General features: G+C 45.7%; 1 protein-coding gene across 2 annotated transcripts in view; it reads left to right on the forward strand.

The window, feature by feature from the left end:
* Window positions 1-17176, forward strand: part of LOC145358517 (ephrin-A5-like) — a 354063-nt gene extending 336887 nt beyond the window's left edge. Inside the window, exons 3-5 of one of the 2 annotated variants that reach the window (XM_080212639.1) lie at window positions 393-458; window positions 2556-2627; window positions 15631-17176. In XM_080212639.1, coding sequence (XP_080068765.1) covers window positions 393-458; window positions 2556-2627; window positions 15631-15746 — 254 coding nt within the window. In that variant the 3' untranslated portion in view covers window positions 15747-17176. The remainder of the gene's footprint in view (window positions 1-392; window positions 459-2555; window positions 2628-15630) is intronic. The other variant, XM_080212640.1, reaches the window with a different exon arrangement.
* Window positions 17177-19224: the final 2048 nt, after the last annotated feature.

A 19224-nucleotide genomic window follows, 5' to 3' on the forward strand; every position in this document is an offset into this window, starting at 1 on the left:
CGATTGTCGGAAAAGCCCATCTGGTTCACTAATGCCCTTTAGGGAAGGAAATCTGCCGTCCTTACCTGTTCTGGCCTACATGTGACTCCAGCAATGTGGTTGACTCTCAGCTGCCCTGCAAGGGCAACTAGGGATGGACAGCCAGCAATGCCCGTGTCCCACGGATGAATAAAAAAAAAATTGGCTCTATAATGAACAGTGCTATGGGATCTCGATGGGCCGAACAGCCTCTTCTGCACTATGGGAATTCTATGATTCTATAACCAGCAATGCAGCATATTTGCAGTGTTAGAATGAAGTGCCAATCTCCATACAGTGCAAAAAGTCAGGAATCTTTATTGCTTGATGCAGTTGTGAGAAACACTAACCACGTTTCATTGTGTTTTTTCCAGCTTCTCCTCACCCTAATATTGTTGGGAAACCCTGCTTAAAGTTAAAAGTATATGTCCGACCAACAAGTAAGTCACATGTGTTTGAGCCTGTTTTCTGGAATCTGTTGTGGATATTGTTCCTTTAAGGCAGCATGTTTCTTGTTACTATGTCAATAAGTTCAATTGGTAGAGCAACACTAAATAATTGTCTTGTTCTAACTTCTTCTTCCCTCCCTGTTCTGCCACCATTTTCTTCCACTTTATTTCATCTCCGCTGATAGACTAAAGCTGCAGTGATCTGTGCATTAAGGACATTTTCATCGCCTTTTGCAAAGCCTCTGTTTTAAACTGACCTTTGGGTGGGTAAAAAGGGGCAAAGTGTGGGATGGGCACAGATCTCTCATCAAAATGGAAGATCCAATTGATTTAATTGCCTGTTTTGAGGGGGACAGTAACGCATCTTTAACTTGAGGTTTAATACCAGTTTTTGAAAAGGATAGGTTGAAGAATGGCATAAACCATGTAGTGGTGAACTTAGTTCCGAATGGAAAGCTGAACTGTCCAAATTTGAGTCCGTTTGACAGCATTGAGTCAAGAGGTAGTTTTCTAATTTTTCATTCCAGACTCTTATGAATTGAAAATTAACTACAATAAATAAAGGGAGGACTTGGTCAAGTTATTTATGATTTGGGAAGTCTTAATGGACGCTTGGTGAGGGAGTGCGAGGTAGAGGAAAGTTGGTTTGCTCGGTGGCACAGTGGTTAGCATTGCTGCCTCACTCCGCCAGCGACTGGGGTTCAATTCCGGCCTTGGGTGACTGTCTATGTGGAGTTCGCAAGTTCTCCCTGTATCTGTGTGGGTTTCCTCCAAGTGCTCCAATTTCCTCCCACAGTCATGCTAAATTGCCCCTTAATGTACAAAGATGTGCAAGTCAGGTGGATTGGCCATGCTAAATTGCCCCTTAGTGTCCAAGGATGTGTAGGTTAAATGGAATGGCCATGGTGGATGTTTGAGGTTATGGGGATAGGGTGAGGGGGTGGGGGATGATGGGTTTGGATAAGATGCTCTTTTGGAAGTTAGTGCAGACTCAATGGGCCAAATGGACTCTTCCTGCACTGTAGGGATTCTATATTATACTTGGCTAGACAACTAGCATATCGTTCAGACTAACAGAGTTCAATCTATGATCTGGTTGAGGTAGATTTGGGGCCTGTCTCCTTGCCCTTCAAGGCAAAAGCTGCAGAGTTCTATGACCCTTGAACAATGGGGCGGCAACCTGGAGAAGAATAATGGATCCTGGGTTACAACATCCAGGGAAAGGCCAGAGGCTATTTTAGGCAAAGCTCACCCAAGAAATCCAGTTGGTGACAAAGATTGTTGGAAGTAGGGACAGGGTTTTATAAGCTCTCAATAGATCTGTTTGAGAATGGAAAGAGTTGGTTGAAGAGGCTCAGTCAAGGAGGCCATCATAATGAAAATCTAATTAGCTGGGACTCGACCCCATACAATAGATACTGAACTGAAGGTAGGTAGTAACTTGAACTATTTAATGCAGGATGGGAAAGGTAGAGCATTAAGCTCAAAATGGAGGCCAAGAGTCTTTGTGTTTTGTCCTAAGGTTGAATACAAGGTTTAGAATTTGCAATAGTCTTACCAAAATGGAGATGTGTTGCTAAGCAGTTGAGACCCATTCCCAGGATCAGGGCTATTGTTTAAAACACACTTATGGGGGCAGTGAGTTTACAACTTTATCTTGGGGGAAGGGTTATAATTAAAACCCAATCCCAGGGCAGGGATACAGTTGATGGGGGAATTTTATTTAAAGCTCGGGTTCCAGTTGAAGGTCAACAGTTTAAAGCCCAGTTCTGGGCAAAAGACTTATTGGTTTATCTCCACTGTATAGCTTAAGGCCAAGGTCTAACAGGTTTAGGACCTGGACACTAAACCAAAGCAAGGTCACTAATCACTAAAACCTCACCAAAGGTTCCTCTAGTTAATCATTAACTCTACCATTCCACCAGCATCGTTCAATACTTTGTCCCTTAATATCTGACTGTTTTTTGAAGGCTGTAGTTCGAAAAGGAGGGATTTTGAAATAGGATCCCTTTCTGTTGCTCACTAACCCTACGCTTTGAAAATCACCCTCACACTGACACGTAGCTACTGTTTCTATTTCTGTCGTAGACAGTTGTATGGAAGCAGTAGGGGTGAATGAAGGTGATTTCGATGTAAACAACAGTTCAGTTGAAGCTTCAGGTCAGTAAATATCACAGTGCCTCACCTTACTGTCGTCTCTCTATTTTGCTGTGTCTTCTGCTGAACCATTTCTTGGCATGTTACACCCAGGGTTATTGCATTATCTTAAGAGGTGCCGTAACAGTGTTTAAGTGATGTTGAACCTGGGACGCAAATAATGAAATGAGGGACAGCACAGTGGCTGGCGCTGCTGCCTCACAGCGCCAGGGACCTGAGTTCGATTCCAGGCCTCGGGTCATTGGTCTGTGTGGAGTTTGCACGTTCTCCCCTTCTCTGCGTGGCTTTCCTCCGGGTGCTCCGATTTCCTCCCACAGTCCAAGGATGTGCGGGTTAGGTTGTTTGGCTATGCTAAATTGACCCTAGCGTCACTGGGATTGGAAGGGTAAATAAGGGGGTGATGGGAATAGGGCCTGGGTGGGATTGTGGTCGGTGCAGACTCGATGGGCTGAATGGCCTCCTTCTGCACTGTAGGGATTCTATGATCTATGAAATGACAATCAAAATTGGGGCAGTGAGTTTGGGGGAGGGAGGGCTGGTGGCGATGGGGGGGATGGGAGAGTTGAGGGGGCCAAGAAAGGTGGCAAAACTTGGATTGGGATACCATTTAAGCACCGAGGGAGCATGAATCCTTAGATCTCCTTTACGGATGAAAGAAAATCGTAATAATCCTGGTTGTACTTGCAGCAATCTTATAATCTTTCGCTGTTTCTCTAACCAACCATTTCTAATAATAGAATACGATACATCTCAGCTGCCATGTGTATCTATTGTATGCAGTTATTATTATGAGGCTTGGCTGTTAATAGAGTTGCAAGATGTCACTTTTTAAAAATATCAAGTTCATTATTTTATTTCAGAATTTACTTCTGACTTTTTTTAATACTTATCAGCCAACTTCAGATCCACTGATGTGACATTTGTCATGTGCAATTAAATATTTAATTCCAGCAAGAGGAAAAGAATCATGGTCTTGAAATGATGTGACTATGTGTGTGCACTATTCTTGTTGTCTCTTTTGGGAATGGGGGTGTTAATCTTTTTTAATGAATGGGTAAGGTTAACAGGCAAGGGGAAACGTGAATCACAGCTAAGGGTGTAAGTAATGACCTTGGTCAAAATCCTTTGAGAATGCATGGGTCCTCTAACTCTCAATCAGGAAGTGTGGGGAGAGTTGAAGACCCTCTAACTCTTGAACAGGGGAGCATGAGGACCCTCCAGCTCGTGATACGGTTCTGTGGTAGAGTGAGGGCTCTCTAAACTAAGGTGAGCATCTATGGTGGTTTGCAAAGGTTCCCTAGTTCTCAACCAGGCTGCATGCACAGGGCAGTGTGAGGGGACTTTAACTATAATGAGACTGATTATGGGCATTTAGAGCCTTCTAACCATTGATGAGGTGGTGTGGGGGAATGTGAGGTCAGAGAAGAGCATAGCTCCATAAGGGAGCCCAGGCTGACTTTTCCAATGATTGCATTAAAGAGTAGACTGGACTGTGAGGGGAACCCCCTCCCTCCACCCCATCCCCTTCCACAACCCCCAGCCCCCAATCCCTCCACCGGTCCCAATGGTGGGGGAGTCCATAACTAGCAGTCAGAGTTTGAAGATAAGGGGTAAATCTTTTAGAACTGAGGTGAGGAGAAATTTCTTCACCCAGAGGGGTAGGGGTGACGGTGTGGCATTCACTACCACAGAAGGTAGTTAAGGCCAAAATGTTAACATAGAAACATAGAAGATAGGAGCAGGAGGAGTCCATTTGGCCCTTTGATCCTGCTCCACCATTCATTACAATCATGGCTGATCATCCAACTCAATAGCCTAATCCTGTTTTCTCCCTATAACCTTTGATCCCATTTGGCCCAAGTGCTCTATCCGGCCGCCTCTTGAATACATTCAATGTTTTGGCATCAACTACTTCCTGTAGTAATGAATTCCACAGGCTCACCACTCATTGGGTGAAGAAAGTTCTCCTCACCTCCATCCTAAATGGTCTACCCCAAATCTTCAGACTGTGAGTCCTGGTTCTGGACTCCCCCCACCATCGAGAATATCCTCCCTGCATCTACCCTGTTTAGTTCTGTTAGAATTTTATAAGTCTTTATGAGATCCCCCCTCATTCGTCTGAACTTCAACGAAAACAATCCTAACCTAATCAATCACTCCTCATACATCAGTCCCACCATCCCTGGAATCAGCTTGGTAAACTTGTCTGTAAACTTTCCTTGTCCAATTTCAAGACAAAATTAGATATAGCTTTTGGGGTAAAGGGATCAAGGGATATGGGAGGAAGGGGGGACCAGGATATTGAGTTCGATGATCAACCATGATCAAAATGAGTAGCGGAGCAGGCTCAAAGGGCCAAATGGCCTACTGCAGCTTCTAGTTTCTATGTCCATCAGTGTTCATGAACTGATATAGGGAGGGCAAAATCTAACCCAATATTTCAAGGTAAGAATTGCATTCATGGGCAGGGGGGAAAGGGCTGGGTAAGATACTCTGTCAGAGTGTTAGTGCAGACTTGATGGACCGAGTAGCTTCCTTCTGTACTGTAGGGATTCTATGATATACTGAAGCCAAACCGTTGCCTTTAGTAGAATACAAACTGGGGTTTAAGCCCATCACTTGGAAATATAATCAGGCAAATACTTTGCATCTTTGCAACAAATCCTTCTTCCCTGTGTTGAATGGACGCATTAGTCACGGATCTTACGTGAGTCTCTGTTGAAGTACTGAACTAAAGGAACTTGATCCAGCTGTGTTAGGCAATAACATTACACATGCTTTCATTCTTAACTGGGTTTATATTTCCCATCTGCAAGTCTTTTATGACCGCTGCCTGGGTGGTTTTGTTGGTAAACTCAGCCTCGTGGTGTGAGATTGAGCCACACAGATCACAGAGCACTGGCCTCAATCACTGAGCCTGCAGATCTCAGCAGCGAGCAGTGGGCAGTGGCTGGGGGTCTGACGGTAGGTCCGGGGAGTTGTCAGGGCTCCTACTGCTGCATAGCCGGTAAGAGTCAGCACCCCTTGGAAAAGTGGTGTGGGGGGTAGTGGGTAAAGTGGGTTGAGGAGAAGCAGAAATATCAGAGCATTGATCACAGTATGGAAAGACAACACTAGTCTATTGATCATCAGAGGCAGCTGTCTCCTATAGTCCTGCCTACCTCCGATAACCTTACACCCCTTGTACGGGAGGCAATGGCTTAATGGTGTTATCACTGGACCATTAATCCAGAATCTCAGCCAATGTTCTGGGGACCTGGATTCGAATCCGACCATGGCAGATGATAGAATTTGAAAATCTGGAATTAAGAATCTGCTGATGACCATGAAAGAACCCTCTGGTTCAATAAAGTCCCTTTAGGTAAGGAAATCTGCCGTCCTTACCCAGTCTGGCCTACGTGTGACTTCAGAGCCACAGCGATGTGGTTGACTCTTAACTGCCCTCCAAGGGCAACTGTGGATGGGCAATAAAAGCTGGTCAGCCAGCAACACTGATGTCCCATGAATGAATAAATAAAATTGAGAACCTTTTTAGCTCTGCCTTAAAAATATTCAAAGACTCTGCTTCCACTGCCTTTTGAGCAAACGAGTTCCAGAGACTCATGATCCTCTGAGAGGAATAATTTTTCCTCATCCTGTCTTAAATGAACAACCCCTTATTTTTAAACAGTGATACCTTAGTTCTAAATTCCCCAGCAAGAGGAAACATTCTCTTCACATCCGTCCTGCCAATACCCCTCAGGATCTGAAAGGTTTAGATCAAGTCACCTCTCACTTTTCTGGCCTCTGGTGGATACAAACCTAACCTCTCTAACCTTTCCTCATAAGACAAACCACCCATTCCTGGTATTAGTCTAATGAATCCTTCTCCAAATTTCTTCTAACACATTTACATCTTTCCTGAAGTATAGAGACCAATACTGTACACAATACTCCAGATGAGGTCTCGCCAATATCCTGTACAATGGAAGCAAAACCTCCCTACTTTTGCAATCAATTCCCCCTCACAATCAACAATAAGACCATATTAGTTTTCCTAATTACTTGCTGTATCTGTGTACTAACCTTTTGTGATTCATGCACTATAACACCCAGATCCCTCTGCATCTCGGAGCTTTGCAATTTCTCACCATTTAGGTAATACGCTTTTCTTTTATTCTTCTTGCCAAAATGGACAATTCCACATTTGCTCACATAATCCTTCATTTGCCAGATTTTTGCCCACTCACTTAACCTATTTATGTGCCTTTGTAGCCTATTTATGTCCTCTGCACAATTTGTTTTCTTACCTGTCTTTGTGCAATCATTCATTTTAACAACCACACCTTCAGCCCCTTCATCCAAGAAGGGGCAAGACTCCACCCCCTGGATCCCCTACTACTGACCTCTCAAGTGGCGGTCCTTCCCTCAAAGAGATATCACAGGTACATCGCCAGCTCTTCAACTGACAGGTGAGGCCCCTGTTGCACAGGCTATGTTATATAGGCATGTGAGAGGCGAAGAGCTACCTGGATTGCAGGCCCACCATTTCCTTAGACACAGTGCTGCTGCTTTGCCTTTTATTTAACAGTACAATGCTTCATTTATCTGAATGAATCTCTCTCATTGACATCTTCAAAAGAGGTAGAAGCACAAAAGTTGGGCAGGGGATTTTTCAAGTGAGGCCCACTCCATTCACAGGTTATAAGCCCCACAGCACGTGTATGAAGTGTGAGTCCACGCTTATGTGTGAATTTGACATATTAGACCATCAGACCGTAAGATATAGGAGCAGAATAAGGCCATTTGACTCATCAAGACTGCTCTACCAGTTGGTCATGGCTGATATGTTTCTCAACCCCGTTCTCCCACTTTTTCTCTGGAACATTTGATCCATTTACTATCAATAACCCATCTTTGACTTAAATACACTCAATGACCTGGCCTCCACAGCCTTCTGTGGCAATGAATTACATAGGTTCACCATCCTCTCGCTGAAGAAATTCCTCCTCATCTTGGTTCTGAAGGGTCATTTCTTTACTCTGAGGCCTCGGATCCTAGTCTCCCCTACTAATGGAAACACCTTCTCCACACCCACTCATTCCAGGCCTTTCAGCACCCTGTAAGTTTCAATAACAACACCCTTCATCCCTCTAAACTCCCATTGAGTACAGACCCAGAATCCTCAAACGCTCCTTGTACGTCAAGCCTTTCATTCCTGAGATCATGTCGTGAACATCCTCTGGACTCTGTCCAAGGCCAACGCATCCTTCCTTAGATGTGGGGCCCAAGATTGCTCACACTATTCCAAACATTGGAAATAGGGGAGACGAATGAATCTTGGTGCTCATGTCTGGCGGGGGGGTGTGAAATCATGTCCAATCCCTCTGTTTGTGCGGCTTCACCATCAATATTGGCCTCCAACGTAACCCAATTTCCTGCCCCAGGCTTCCCAGTAGTGAGCGTGAGCAGTGTGGATGAGATGTTTCCGCAAATTCAAGCCTGTAAGTTCGTAACAGGGGAATAGAGTGCAGGTATAAATTGAGTTGCGAGGGCTCTGCTGGCCGAATGGATGGGACTAGGGGCTAAACGAAATATGTGGGCTGTAGTTTAGATACTTCGCTATGTAAGAAAGGTCAAAAAACCTCCATGTTCAGTTACCACACCTGGGAAGTGCCATGGGATTAATAGTGACATATATAGGACAATTTTGTTTTGCATCTGCAAAGATGTGCAGGTTACATTGATTGGCCGTGCTAAATTGCCCCTCGTGTCGGGGGGATTAGCTTATGTGGGATTATGGGAACAGACTGGGTGGGATTGTGGTTGGTGCAGACTCAATGGGCTGAATGGTCTCCTTCTGCACTGTGGAGATTCTATGATTATTTTATGTTTATTTATTAATCACAAGTAGACTTACACTAACAGTGCAATGAAGTTACAGTGAAAATCCCTGAGTCCCCACACTCTGGTGCCTGTTCGGGTACACTGAGAGAAAATTTAGCACAGCCAATGCGCCTAACCAGGACGTCTTTCGGACTGTGGGAGGAAAATGGAGAAACCCACGCAGACAATGTGCGAACTCCACACGGACAGCGACCCAAGATGGGAATCGAACCCTGGTTCCTGGCACTGTGAGGCAGCAGTGCTAGCTACTGTGCCACCATTCAAATTATGCTTGCTTAACTCAAGCAAGTCCCAGTCACACGTCATGTGCCTGCCCCGTGATCGAGAGTGAATCAATGAAAGTGTACTCATTTCGATTAAGCAAATAAATAGCTCACAAAGTCTTCAGCTCAATGTTGAATCTAATATCGGAATGAAGATACAGGTAACCTCACCCCTTAACCAGAGAGATATTGAATTCCTAGAATCTGTAATGAAAGCAGTGAAGGGTGGAAATGCACAGCATATTTTTCCAGTGTCCTTTTATCTTTGCTCTGTTGAAGGGCACAGTAGGAATATCACTGCCACGTGCACCTCTCTTCTCAGACGCTGACTAACCTAAAATCATGAGGTGGAGTTTTCTCAAAACCATTCAGAGTGTTGAACAGGCGAGAAACCTCAGCTTGCCTATGAAGCCGGCTGCTGACCTATTGGGGCGCCATTGTGCAGGTGCACCGATCTCCCAGTATACTGTGTATACATTGTGCTGGGAGATCTCCTGTCCCTGCTCCCCCCACTGCCCCCCCATAGACAATGCTCCACACTTACCCCCCCCGATCGTAATCCGGGGCACACGGGTGATTTTGCCGGCAAAACAGGGCTGGCAAGATCGCGAAGGGGTGAGAAACCAGGCGCCAACCCAATTTTTCGCCTCTTGCCCTTTCTTCTGACTTGCCACGCCAGTCGACCGATGTGGCAAGCAGGTAACATCGTGCCCATAGAATAGTTCTAGTAGAGGAGGCCATTCAGTCTGCCCAGCTCACTCCGACTATATAGCTTGTTCAACAAATGTTTTGTTCTAACATTTGCTGCTTTTTAAAAATTCCCGGCATTCTAAACTTATTAAAACAGAGGAAAGGAACAGGATCTTTAATTCAGTGCTGTGGGATACTGAAAGGTAGAACATTCTGTTCCTGCACTCCTGTTAAGTTGAACGACCTTTGCATTCATTTTGCCTCTCGACCTCATGCTTCCTTCCACTTTGCACTTCGCACATCCCTGCATTCAATTTTACTGGTTCAAAGCTCAAGTGCCCCAAATGTGCCTGATTGGTGTCTGTCATAACTCAAATTCATGCCTTAAGAAAGAGAGCTACATGGAAAAGGCAAGGAGTGGGACTGGCAGAGTAACTCTTACAGAGAGCCGATGTGGATGCGATGACCAGAAAGCTATTCCTTTGTCGGAAATCGGAACGGGGGAAATTCTGAAGACAGAAATCTCCGTTGACCTCTGATGGGAGGTTCTGATGTCACCCGAGTGAGACCGTAAAGTCCCACCCAATGGGCTGAGTGGCCTCCTTCTGGGCTGTTACCATTCTATGATTCTATTCCTTGAGCGCTGGCCTTAAAGGGACAGGCCACCTCAAAATAAAAGTAAGATAGTGCCAACGTTGGAAATCCAAAATAAAAACAAAGTGCTGAATAAACTCAGCAGGTCAGGCAGCGTCTGTGGAGAGAGAAATGGAGTTAATGGCGAGATTTTCTGGCTTCCCCCTCTGTATTTTTCTTGGAAGCATGCCATTTGTTGGCAATGGGATCTTCTTGGCCATGCCACTGCCAATGGGAATTCCCATGGAAGCCACTGCAAGCCACCCGGAAACCTGCAGCACGGGATGTGTGGCAGGCAGGGCAAGAGAATCCTGCCAGCATGAATTTCCAGAGAAGTCCAGCCAATGTTTTGAGTCCAAATGGGTTCTTCAGAATCATCTTAAAGGCAACTTTCCTTCAGCAGCCAGAAAGAACCGCCCTAGACTAATGAACAATGCCACAGGGAGATCCACAATATCTTTAAAAACAAAACCCACAGTTTTTAAAATGTGGGCGATGCCATCCACCTCTTGTAGCCCGCTTGAAATCCCGCTGGCCACCCATCAGTTCCTAGAGGATGCAATGGCTATTAATCCAGAAACTCAGCTAATGCTCTGGGGACCTGGGTTCAAATCCCACCATGGCAAATGGTGGAATTTGACTTCTATGAAAAAAAATTTGAAATTAAGAATCTACCGATGAAACCATTGTTGATTGTCGGAAAAACCCATCTGGTTGACTAATGCCCTTTAGGGAAGGAAATCTGCAGTCCTTACCTGGTCTGGCATTTATTTGATTCCAGAGCCACAGCAATGAGCTTGACTCTCAGTTGCCCTCGGGATGGACAATAAATGCTGGACAGCCAGCGATGCCCATGTCCCACGAGTAACAGTTCCGCGCAAGAGGTCTCTCAGTTTAGCGACTGAATCCGATTCTTTCTCTCGGAATTACATGAAATTCAACATGTAAATTAGATGGAATCTAAAGGTGGCATGTTTACAATGCCTTGACAACCCACCCTTCACCCTTGGAATTGGCCAACCCTGGATTCGAGAGTTGGAAACGGACTTGAACGCTGCCTCTCCTTGCCTCGTAAAAGAGTTGCCAAGAAAATTGGGATTCTAAACAAAAACTTTAAACTGATTTGAGACTTATTTCAAACCCAACGGTTTGGCATAAAATCATTTTTTATATCACCATAAATATTTTTAACGCACATCTTACCGTAATTGTTAAACTTCAAGGAGCCTAATCTCTTCCTATACATTGGAAAGTGCGCTGGGAATCTTGCTTAATGACGGCTTATGAAACTGACACTAATTTGCTCACTAGTTAAATGCTTGCAGAGAATTATCAATAACCGGTGACATTTTTAATAACATTTAACTTTTCCTGGATAATGAGATGAAAGTGAATGATTGAGTGGGTGCTTCACTCGAAGAGGGAAGAAGAGAGCTTATTAAAGTAGGAGTTTTAAAGACTGATTCTTTAATCAGCTCAGCCGCTATCTAGTCATAGTCAAGGCAGCTCAGAGTCACACTTACAGCCATTAGTGGATACCTGTCACTACAGCTCCCATGTTCGCACGGTGGCACAGTGTTAGCGCTGCTGCCTCAGGGCGCCAGGGTCCCGGGTTCACTTCCGGCCACAGGTCACTGCCTGTATGGAGTTTGCACATTCTCCTCATGTCTGAATGGGTTTCCTCCAGGTGCTCTGGTTTCCTCTCACAATCTAGAGATGTGTGGGTCGAGAACTCTCCATTCACCTGACGAAGAGGCAGTCCCCTCGAAAGCTTGTGAGTATTATCAAATAAATCGGTTGGACTAAAACCTGGTGTTGTCAGACTTTTTACTTAGGTGGATTGGCCATGCTAAATTGCCCCTTGGTGTCAGGCGGATAAGAAGGGTAAATACAGGGATAAGGGCTGGGTGGGATTGTTGTCGTTGCAGGCTCAATGGGTCAAATGGCCTCCTCCTGCACTGTAGGGATTCGATGAACACAGGATCAGCGAGCTTGCAGCGATGAGGCCTGCATCAGTCTTGTTTATTTACCACAAGACTCACACAGCCGACAGAAAGAAGCAACTATGAGTATCCCATAGGGTATCAAGGCAGAAAGCTCCTCTCACTGTCTGTAGTGGACTTTAAACCTTGCATTGTCATACTCCTGCCTCCGAGCCGATGTGAACTGTTGGTTAATGAGAGCTTGCTGGGCAGTCAGTTGGGATTTTAAGATCTGTCTTCAAAGCTCCCTTAATGCATGGCAAACACTTGTGTATTCCCAGCGCTCCTTCCCAGTGCTGTGGTGGGTGGCATCCTTATACTACAAGCAGAGGGTGGGATGGTACAGAGACTAGACTTGGAATGCCCCTTCCTCACAAGCGCTTTTATCAGGGGGCTTCAGAGAGACAGAGGAATAGAGAAGAGAGAATGAGCCCATTAGCCATTGTCAGTCTCTGCATTTCAAATCGCACTGTTTCAATTTCACATCAGATTCACTGGGGACAGGATTTTTTTTAAAGGCCAGATATCAAACGTGTAGATTTTTCTTTCAGTTGCTACATCAAGAGCTATTGCAAGACAGCTCACCATTTTGTGACATCGAAATAAGAGTCATAGAATATTTGCAACAGGAAGGAGACCACTCAGCTTATCATAGAGGGTGCATGGTGGCACAGTGGTTAGCACTGCTGCCACACAGCTCCAGGGACCTGGGTTCGATTCCCAGTGAATGTGGAGTTTGCACGTTCTCCCCCCGGATTTCCTCCAGGTGCTCTGGTTTCCTCCAATAGTCCAAAGATGTGTGGGTTGGGTTGATTGGCCATGCTAAATTGCCCCTTAGTGTCCAGGGATGCATAGATTAGAGGGATTAGTGGGGTAAATATGTGGAGTTACAGGAATAGGGCCTGGGTGGGATTGTTGTCGATGCAGACTCAATGGGCTGAATGGCCTCCTTCTGCACTGTAGGGATTTTATGATATGCCAGTGCTTGATCCACATTGTCCTATTCCTGCGTCTAGCCATTGTCTCACACTGTCTACCCAACTGAGCTCTACACTGAATCCCATCCTCCCAGACTTTTACACCTTGTTCTTCAGATGTTCACTCCATAAAAAGAAACCATGGGGCGGGATTTTATGGCTGCACTCATTCCGAATCCGGAAAATCTCACCTGAGGTTAATGGACTTTTCCAAGCTCTGCCCCTTGCCTCCTCCGATTCCGGTGGTAACATTCCAGCCCATGAATTTAGTTTAGTTGAAGTTTATTTACTAGTGTCACAAGTAAGGCTTACATTAACACTGCACTGAAGTTACTGTGAAAATCCCCTAGTCGCCACACTCCGGCGCCTGTGCTCCGGGAATTCTGCTTTCTCTGTTGTTTCCGATAGAAAATCCATGTCCTGATGACATATTTCGGGAACACAAAACATTCTCCAAATCCCCTTTTTTGGGAGGGGCTAACTTTAAATTGGAATCTTCCAACTCATTTGTCAATGGAAGTACTTTCTCCTGGTTTACTTTTATCAAGATCTCCTCAACCTCTCCAAAATCAGATCGCTTCACAATCTTCACCGTCTGAGTGAACAAGCCCTATTTCTCTGCACTGGGTTCACACCTAAATACTAACTATTAAGGAATTTATCCCACACCCTCTCCATTGCCTTCACATCTTCCTCATGTAAGGCACCTGTCTCCTGCTAGTACTTTTGAGTGGCCGTGGTTCATCTATGAGCCTGAGGCAACGAGTGTTCGTTTCTAAGATGTGGGAGTGATCATCCTTGATTTCCGTCCTGGCCTCAGCCGGTATCCTCCATTACAGTCACTGATTAGTGTTAACACACATGTAAGGGCCCTCCAAATCTGTACGTTGGTACCCTGGGCTAGTCGGCAGGTTACAAGGATAGCATGGTGGCAGAGCGGTTAGCACTGCTGCCTCACAGCGCCAGGAACCCGGGTTCAATTCCAACCTTGGGTCACTGTCTGTGTGGAGTTTGCATGTTCTTTCTGTGTCTGCATGTGCTTCCTCCGGGTGCTCCAGTTTCCTATCACAGTCCAAAGATGTGCCGGTTGGGTGGATTGGCCATGCTAAATTACCCCTCAGTGTCAGAGGGTTAGAAGTTTAAATATGTGGGGTTATGGGGATAGGGCCTGGGTGGGATTGTTGTTGATGCAGGCTCAATGAGCTGAATAGCCCCCTTCTCCACTGTAGCGATTCTATAAATCAAATACAATTTCTGACTTCATTAGACTGGGATGAGCGTATTCTCCTGTAAGGGGAGATTGAGTAGATTAGGCCAATATTCCCTGGAGTTTAGAAGGACGTGAGGAGATCAATCAAAAGATATAAGATTCTTCAGGGGCTTGACTGGGTAGATTCTGAGAAAACATTTCCCCGGCTGGGGAATCAAGAACACGGAAGCCACACTCTCAGAATAAAGGGCCAGAGACTTCGCAGTGAGGTGAGAAGAAATGTTTTCACTCAAAAGATTATGAATCTTTGGGAGTTTCTTCCCCAGGGAGCTGTGGTTGCTGAGAGATTGAGTATATCCAAGACAGAGGTTGATAAGATTTTTGGAGGGAATTAAGGGATTATGATGATATTCCTGGAAGATAGAAGGTGAGCTGTAATTGTGTTTGGCTGGAAGGGCCAAATGGCCCAAATAGCGCCAATTCCTTCCGCTCTGATGGCCTTCTTCTTTGAATGCTGGCTGCTAAGCAAGCACGGTGGCAGCATGTTGACACAGTGGTTAACTCTGCTGTCTCACAGCGCCAGGGACCCGGGTTCAATTCCCAGCTTGGGTCACTCTCTCTGTGGAGTCTGCACATTCTCCCCATGTCTGCGTGGGTTTCCTCCATGCGTTCCCACAGTCCAAAAAAGACATGCTGGTTAGGTGCAATGCCCATGCTGAATTTTCCCTCAATGTATCCGAACAGATGCTGGAATGGGGGGGATTTTCACAGTAACTTCATTGCAGTGTTAATGTAGTGTATCGTGACATTAATAAATAAACTTTAACACAAAACAAGTAACACTCCAAAGTGGCCAGCCCTGTCTTGGGGAGATGTAACGCAAGGTCACAGACCTTCAAATCCTGTAACCCTGGGTGAGATTTTTTTCTCCCTCTCCATGGTGTGTTTGGTGGCAGAGGGAGGTGGTTTCGCTGCCCGCTGGTGATAGGACCTCACGGTCCTCTGTTATCAACGGGATTTCCCGTCAGGCGCACACCTCGCTGCTGGGAAAGCCAAGGCGGGTGTGGGCTGCCAGCGGGATAGTAAGATCCCGCCTGCGTGAATGGGGAGGCAAGATTTCCACGATTGTCTTTAATGCACTGGAAAGAACTGATGCCTTCACAGCGAGGGCTGCCACAGCAACGGACAGTGCATTTGAGAGTAGCTTATTGCATGCGAATGACTTTTGCGATGTGATTATATAAAGCTTTTTCTTTCATGTGCTCTACCATGTTGTTAGATTTTGCAGGGTGCCTTTACGAAGAACATAAAAAGGATGCCACCTTGTCGCTGAAAATCGCTGACTTTTGCTTCTTTGTTTTCCAGATGATTCTATATATGAATCGCCCGAACCGTATCACAATAACAATGGGATCACGACCTTTAGGATTTCTTGGTTCATTGTAGCAACAGCTCTCCTCCTGCTCTCCCTCACATCATAGCACACAGACAAGAAGAGAACAAGAGAAACGATTTCTACGTAAGTGACTGAAACCAAAATGGAGGCGGCTAGAGATTGACGTGGGTCACGTGGAAGAGACTCCATTTTTTCTGAGTAACTTTACCGTCAACACAAATTATTCGAGGGACAGACACGCCCCATTAATGCTTTCTGAGACCGGGAACTCTCATTTTCTTGTGAAACACTGCCTTGGGCCCACTTGGGTTTGATATAACGTAATGAAATATAGCAACAGGTATCTCTGCAGAGGTCTCCGGACGCAACCTTTCTCAAATGATGACGCCACCCTTCCTTCCATCGATCGGCCAAGACTCGAGCAGGAAGAAGCGTCGATGACTTCTGGGAGTTTTCCGTCATTCGCCACCCCCATTTAGCGGCAACTTATTCCCGTCACCCTCCAATCAGGCAGCTGCACATCTGCCTCATTTGTTTGCTTGTCTTTGTTTTGATCCTTTGTTTTGCTGCCTTCCCTTCCCCACCCCCTCCCACCTCAGCCTTGAATTGTCGGGAATGTCCAGATGAATGGAAGTTTTGGAGGGGTTTGGATTTTTGCAGTGGGAGGAGGTGTGGGAGTGAGCAGATCATGTTGTCTCTTTGTTGTTTCAGTCAGTAAGAGGGCAACGTGGGCTCGGGGCAGCCAGGAAACTGCGACACTTGCGTTGCAGATTAAGGCGCAGAAACTGTGGCGTGGTGAACATTCCTGCCTGGCGGCACTCTGGCAGTTTCCTGCTGCCCGTATCACAATGTACTCCGCCACTCTCCCCAAAGCCCCAAACATATATTGCCCAGAGTAGAATAACCCAGAAGGCAGGAGCAGTGGATGAATAACACTTTAATATCCATTTTAAAACAAGTGGCTTCAGATCAGTGTATAAATAACGGTGAGGTGAAATGTTTTTTGCTATTGCATTAAACAATGGACTCATAGGGTTGCCAACTCTGGTTGGATATGCCCCTGGAGGTTCCATCAGATGACCTTCGCCCCTCCGATCGGCCTGTGCGGTCAAAAAGACTTTCCTTTGTATCGTTCCATGGCCAATATTTTTATAGCTAAAAGGACAAAACCGGAATCTGTTTTTAATGCTCTTCTGCTTTTCCTCCCTATTGCTGTGTGTCACAGGGTCACAGAGATCAACATTTTCCATCCTGGAATCTCCAGGACACATCCCAGAGGGTTGGCAACCCTTCCTGCTTACCTGGAAGTGGAGGGGGGGCAGAATACCTTTCTCAGGTGACGGAACTGGAATATTAATACAATGCCTCAGAATTGGAGAAGGGTTACATTTCTGCAGAGCTGAAAATTAGCAACGGAGACCTCGAAGGCAATTTAAACTAGCACAAGTCCTTTTTTTTTAAGAAGAAAAATAAAAGTTCACTTCTGAAATTTGCATAATGAATAGACTGGGCTGTAAGATATTTATGTATACATCTTAAAAAAAAAATCTGAACGACTTGTCGTACAATGATAAATGAGGGTTTTTGCCTCAGTTGGGGGGGGGGGGGGGGGAGGTGGGGCGGGTTGGAGGGGGTTGGGGGGGGGTCGGGCAAAGACGACGCAATTCTCGGAAACTCGGAAAGCTAGTGGCCAGGACGGGAGGATTTTGCCTCCCTCTGCGAATGGTTAAGACGGCCAGACTTCTTGGGAGGTACGTGGTAGGCTTGAGACTTACTTCCCTTGTGGTCTGGTAAATACGGCTGAAGTCAACGGAAGATGGAAAGCTGCAGCATCCATTTCCCTTTCAGATACTGCGTCTATTTTCTCATCACCTGGATGTATTTAAAGCTTAGAGTCTATTGAATGACATGTTGTGGCAATCCTGCTTCTGTCACGCAGAAGGATATTTTTACTAACTTGGATTGAGAATACTTTGTCTGTGTATGTGTGTGTGTATATATTAAATATATACACACACTTCTATGTAAACACATATATATATCTATATATATATCAAATATATACATTGGTCAGTGCTGGCAGTCACACACTCCCCTCACTCACTCTGCCACACACGAAAGGGCATATTGTTCCACACGGTGAGCTCTCGACCCCACTTCCCTGCGTGCAATGCAGGCAAAAATTAACCACCGTGTTAAAACGCAATAGTTGAAACCAAATAATCCCTGACGTTGCAGTGAGAAGTCTCACAACACCCAGGTTAAAGCCCGACAGGTTTATTTGGAATCACGAGCTTTCGGAGTGACTCAGCTGATCGAAAGCTCGTGATTCCAAATAAACCTGTCGCACTTTAACCTGATGATGTGAGACCTCTTACCGTGCCTGCCCCAGTCCAACGCCGGCATCTCCACATCGTGTTAGTGAAAGGACTGGATTGCCAGGGGAGGGGAGGATCCCAAGACGTCCTGTCGGGGTTCGAAGGAATTAGCGTGAGTTAGTGAGGTGTTATTGTGAGTTGCAGGCGCTTGGTGACCGGCTGAAGTGAGCGTCTTATCCGTGTGCTGTTGGCTTTCTCTCCGTTTCTGTCGATAGGCGATTGTAGGTCTGATAGCTTAGTTGTCAGCTTCGAGTCGGTTTCGCAAAACGTGAAAACTCACCTGCCTTTGCGCTGAAGAGAAAAAAAAGGCAGAAAGAGCTGCATTTATATAGAGCCTTTCACAACTACAGGACATCCCAAAACGCTTCGCAAACCAGTGAGGTGGTACTTTCGAGGTGTAAGCACTGTGCAATGTGGGAACCGAGGCAGCCAAGTTATGCACAGCAAGCTCCCACAAACAGCAGTGTGATAATGATCAGATAGTGGGCGGGATTTTTTTCCCCCGCTGATAGTGGGATCTTACTGTCCCGCCATTGTCAATTGCGCTTCCCATTGACCACACCCCTCACTGCCCAGAACCCCGTAGCAGGGCTGCACCATCGGCGGGACTATAAGGCCACGCCAGCATGAATGGCAGCAAGACTTCAGCAAATCTTATTTTTGTAGTGTTGGTTGGAGGATAAGTATTTGCCAGAAGCCTGGGGGCAATTCCCCTGCTGTTTCCTTTCACATTCACCTGATCAAACAATTAGAACATCAGTTTATCATTTTAACTAAACGATAGCACTTTTGACAGTGCAGCACTCCCTCAGTGGCGCCACAGGAGTGTCAACCTCAACTTTTGTGCGCAAGTTCCTGGAGTGGGACTTGATCCCAGAACCTTCTGACTCCAAAGCCGGATTATAACTAATTTAATCTAAAACAGTAAGGTGGAGAATTAAGAACAAAGACAATTACAGCATAGGAACAGGCCATTCGACCCTCCAAGCCTGCACCGACCATTTGAACAAAAACCCCCTACCATTCTGGGGATCATATCCCTCTATTCCTATCCTATTCATGCATTTGTCAGGATGCCCCTTAAAAGTCACTATCTGTATCTGCTTCCACTACCTCCCCTGGCAGTGAATTTTAGACACCCACTATCCTCTATGTAAAAAACTTGCTTCGTACATTTCCTTTAAA

Source organism: Carcharhinus amblyrhynchos, chromosome 26 (assembly GCF_965287045.1).
Source record: "Carcharhinus amblyrhynchos chromosome 26, sCarAmb.v2.hapA, whole genome shotgun sequence".
Lineage (NCBI taxonomy): Eukaryota > Metazoa > Chordata > Chondrichthyes > Carcharhiniformes > Carcharhinidae > Carcharhinus > Carcharhinus amblyrhynchos.